The sequence below is a fragment of the Mandrillus leucophaeus genome, unplaced genomic scaffold (assembly GCF_000951045.1).
Source record: "Mandrillus leucophaeus isolate KB7577 unplaced genomic scaffold, Mleu.le_1.0 Scaffold109, whole genome shotgun sequence".
Lineage (NCBI taxonomy): Eukaryota > Metazoa > Chordata > Mammalia > Primates > Cercopithecidae > Mandrillus > Mandrillus leucophaeus.
In genome coordinates, this window is record NW_012099098.1 from 1,977,310 (window position 1) to 1,979,049 (window position 1,740).

The 1,740-nt window shown below is 55.4% G+C and overlaps 1 protein-coding gene across 4 annotated transcripts in view; it reads right to left on the bottom strand.

Moving 5' to 3' along the window:
* ZNF79 (zinc finger protein 79) overlaps nt 1–603 on the bottom strand; it is a 21,878-nt gene extending 21,275 nt beyond the window's left edge. For 2 of the 4 annotated variants that reach the window (XM_011988410.1, XM_011988427.1), the window contains exon 1: nt 173–603. In XM_011988410.1, the coding sequence (XP_011843800.1) occupies nt 173–188 (16 nt within the window). In that variant the 5' untranslated portion in view covers nt 189–603. Of the gene's footprint in view, nt 1–65 lie in introns of all 4 variants that reach the window. The other 2 variants (XM_011988435.1, XM_011988417.1) reach the window with 1 other exon arrangement.
* Between the last annotated feature and the right edge of the window lie 1,137 nt (nt 604–1,740).

Here is a 1,740-nt window from a genome sequence, read left to right on the forward strand (position 1 = left end):
TGTTCTCAGGATCTCCTGGGGCTGTGTCAAGGGCAAAGCAAGAAAAAAGGATTGTCTCCAACTACCTGTAAGAGAGATAAAAAGAGTTCTGATCCGGCTCACACAGCGGCAGTCGTGGGCAAACGAAGCAGCAGCCGATCTCTTGACGATCGCTCCCTCTACCACTCCTCACCTCCTTCCTCCAGCATTTGAGTTCCACCTCGCGCCACAGCCTCCCAGCAGTTCTCGGGGCGTCAGGGTCTATGTATAGCAGCCCCCACCCCGTTCTGCAGGGCTGCTCCGACGGCTCCCAGGCGGGACTCTTCCTCTCCAGCCACACCCCGTAGAGGCACGGTTTGATCCTGCGGTGCTGGGTCGCGGGAGATAGGACTGGGCCTGCCCAGCTGGGTGTTCCACTCCGTCTCCCGAGTCACAGCCACTCTTTGGCTCGGCCTCAAGCAGAACCCGGTGAAAAAGCCGCTGCCGGCTTTCCGAAAACGACTGGCAACTGGCAACTGGCAACAATCGACCGGCAACCGCTAGAGCTCAAGAACCACTGTGCAGGTACTGCCCAACACCAGGTCCCGGCTACGGCGCCAGAGGGACGCGCCTGAGTGGCGTCACTTCCGGTCATGCGCACACGCCCAGCGGCGGCCTTCCCGGATTCCATTTCCCAGAAGTCGCCGCGGGGCTGTTTCTGGCCAGTCTTTCATTCCTGCCGCCAGGTTTGTGATACACACGCGCTCAGGGATTGTACTTCCCAGAGACGCTTCCGCCTGTGCTTGCTCCCAGAATATATTATCCGTCGTGCTTTTTTGTTGCATACGTCTTTAAAGTCCAGCAGAATCCAACGGTACCGAGCTTTGGAGACAGGAAGCGACTTAGCCGCGAGGGATCCTGGGAACGCTGGGTTTACGCAGGCGCCTGTCTTCGCTGGCTCTAGGCACCAGGTTTCCCCTCCGCGGTTCGCTGCGCGCGGTACGCCTGTCCCTGCTTGGCCTTCCATTCAGGGCAGTCCCCAGCCACCCTCAGGGTCCTCTTGAGCCGTACTAAAAGTTTGGGAAGACTAAAGGAAACGAGATGTCCCTCAGTCTGAACAGGACAGCCGTGGGTGGGTGGCCTGGGGCCCTCCAAGTATGAAAACCTATGGGCCGGCGGAACCGCTTCAGTCATTTCAGGGGCAGTGTTTGATCAGCGCTTTTGCGGGAGGAGGTTCCTGAATACTGTGTCCCTTAAGGGCTTCCCTGTTGTAGGCTGGGGATGTTTCAGTGGGCTTTCCCTCGAGCCCATTGGAAATCACTTCTCAAGCAATTTTCCGATGATCAACTCCTTTTTATATGCATTTTGTCGTTAAGGGGAGGGGACTGGGTTACCCAGGAAAGAAGTGAGTATGGGAATTCTAAGGCCCCTTTTCATTTTGTGGTTGTCTCTGTCCCTTTCAATCACAGCTGGTGGCATTTTTGCCAGTGTATGTTTCTTAATTTTGTGGGTCTTCCTATGAATCTTACTGGGATTCGCTCCATCGGACAAGCCACAGTCACAAATGTCTTTGAGCTAGCGCTTCTCTACCTTGGGCAGCTGTAGTTTGGGGCTTACAGTTTTGTAAGAAGTCTGAAGTGGGTCTTGTCATGCACGTCCGTGTGAAGAGACCACCAGACAGGCTTTGTGTGAGCAATAAAGCTTTTTAATCACCTGGGTGCAGGCGGGCTGAGTCCCAAAAGAGAGTGAGATAGGGGTGAGGCCGGTTTACAGGAATTGGAT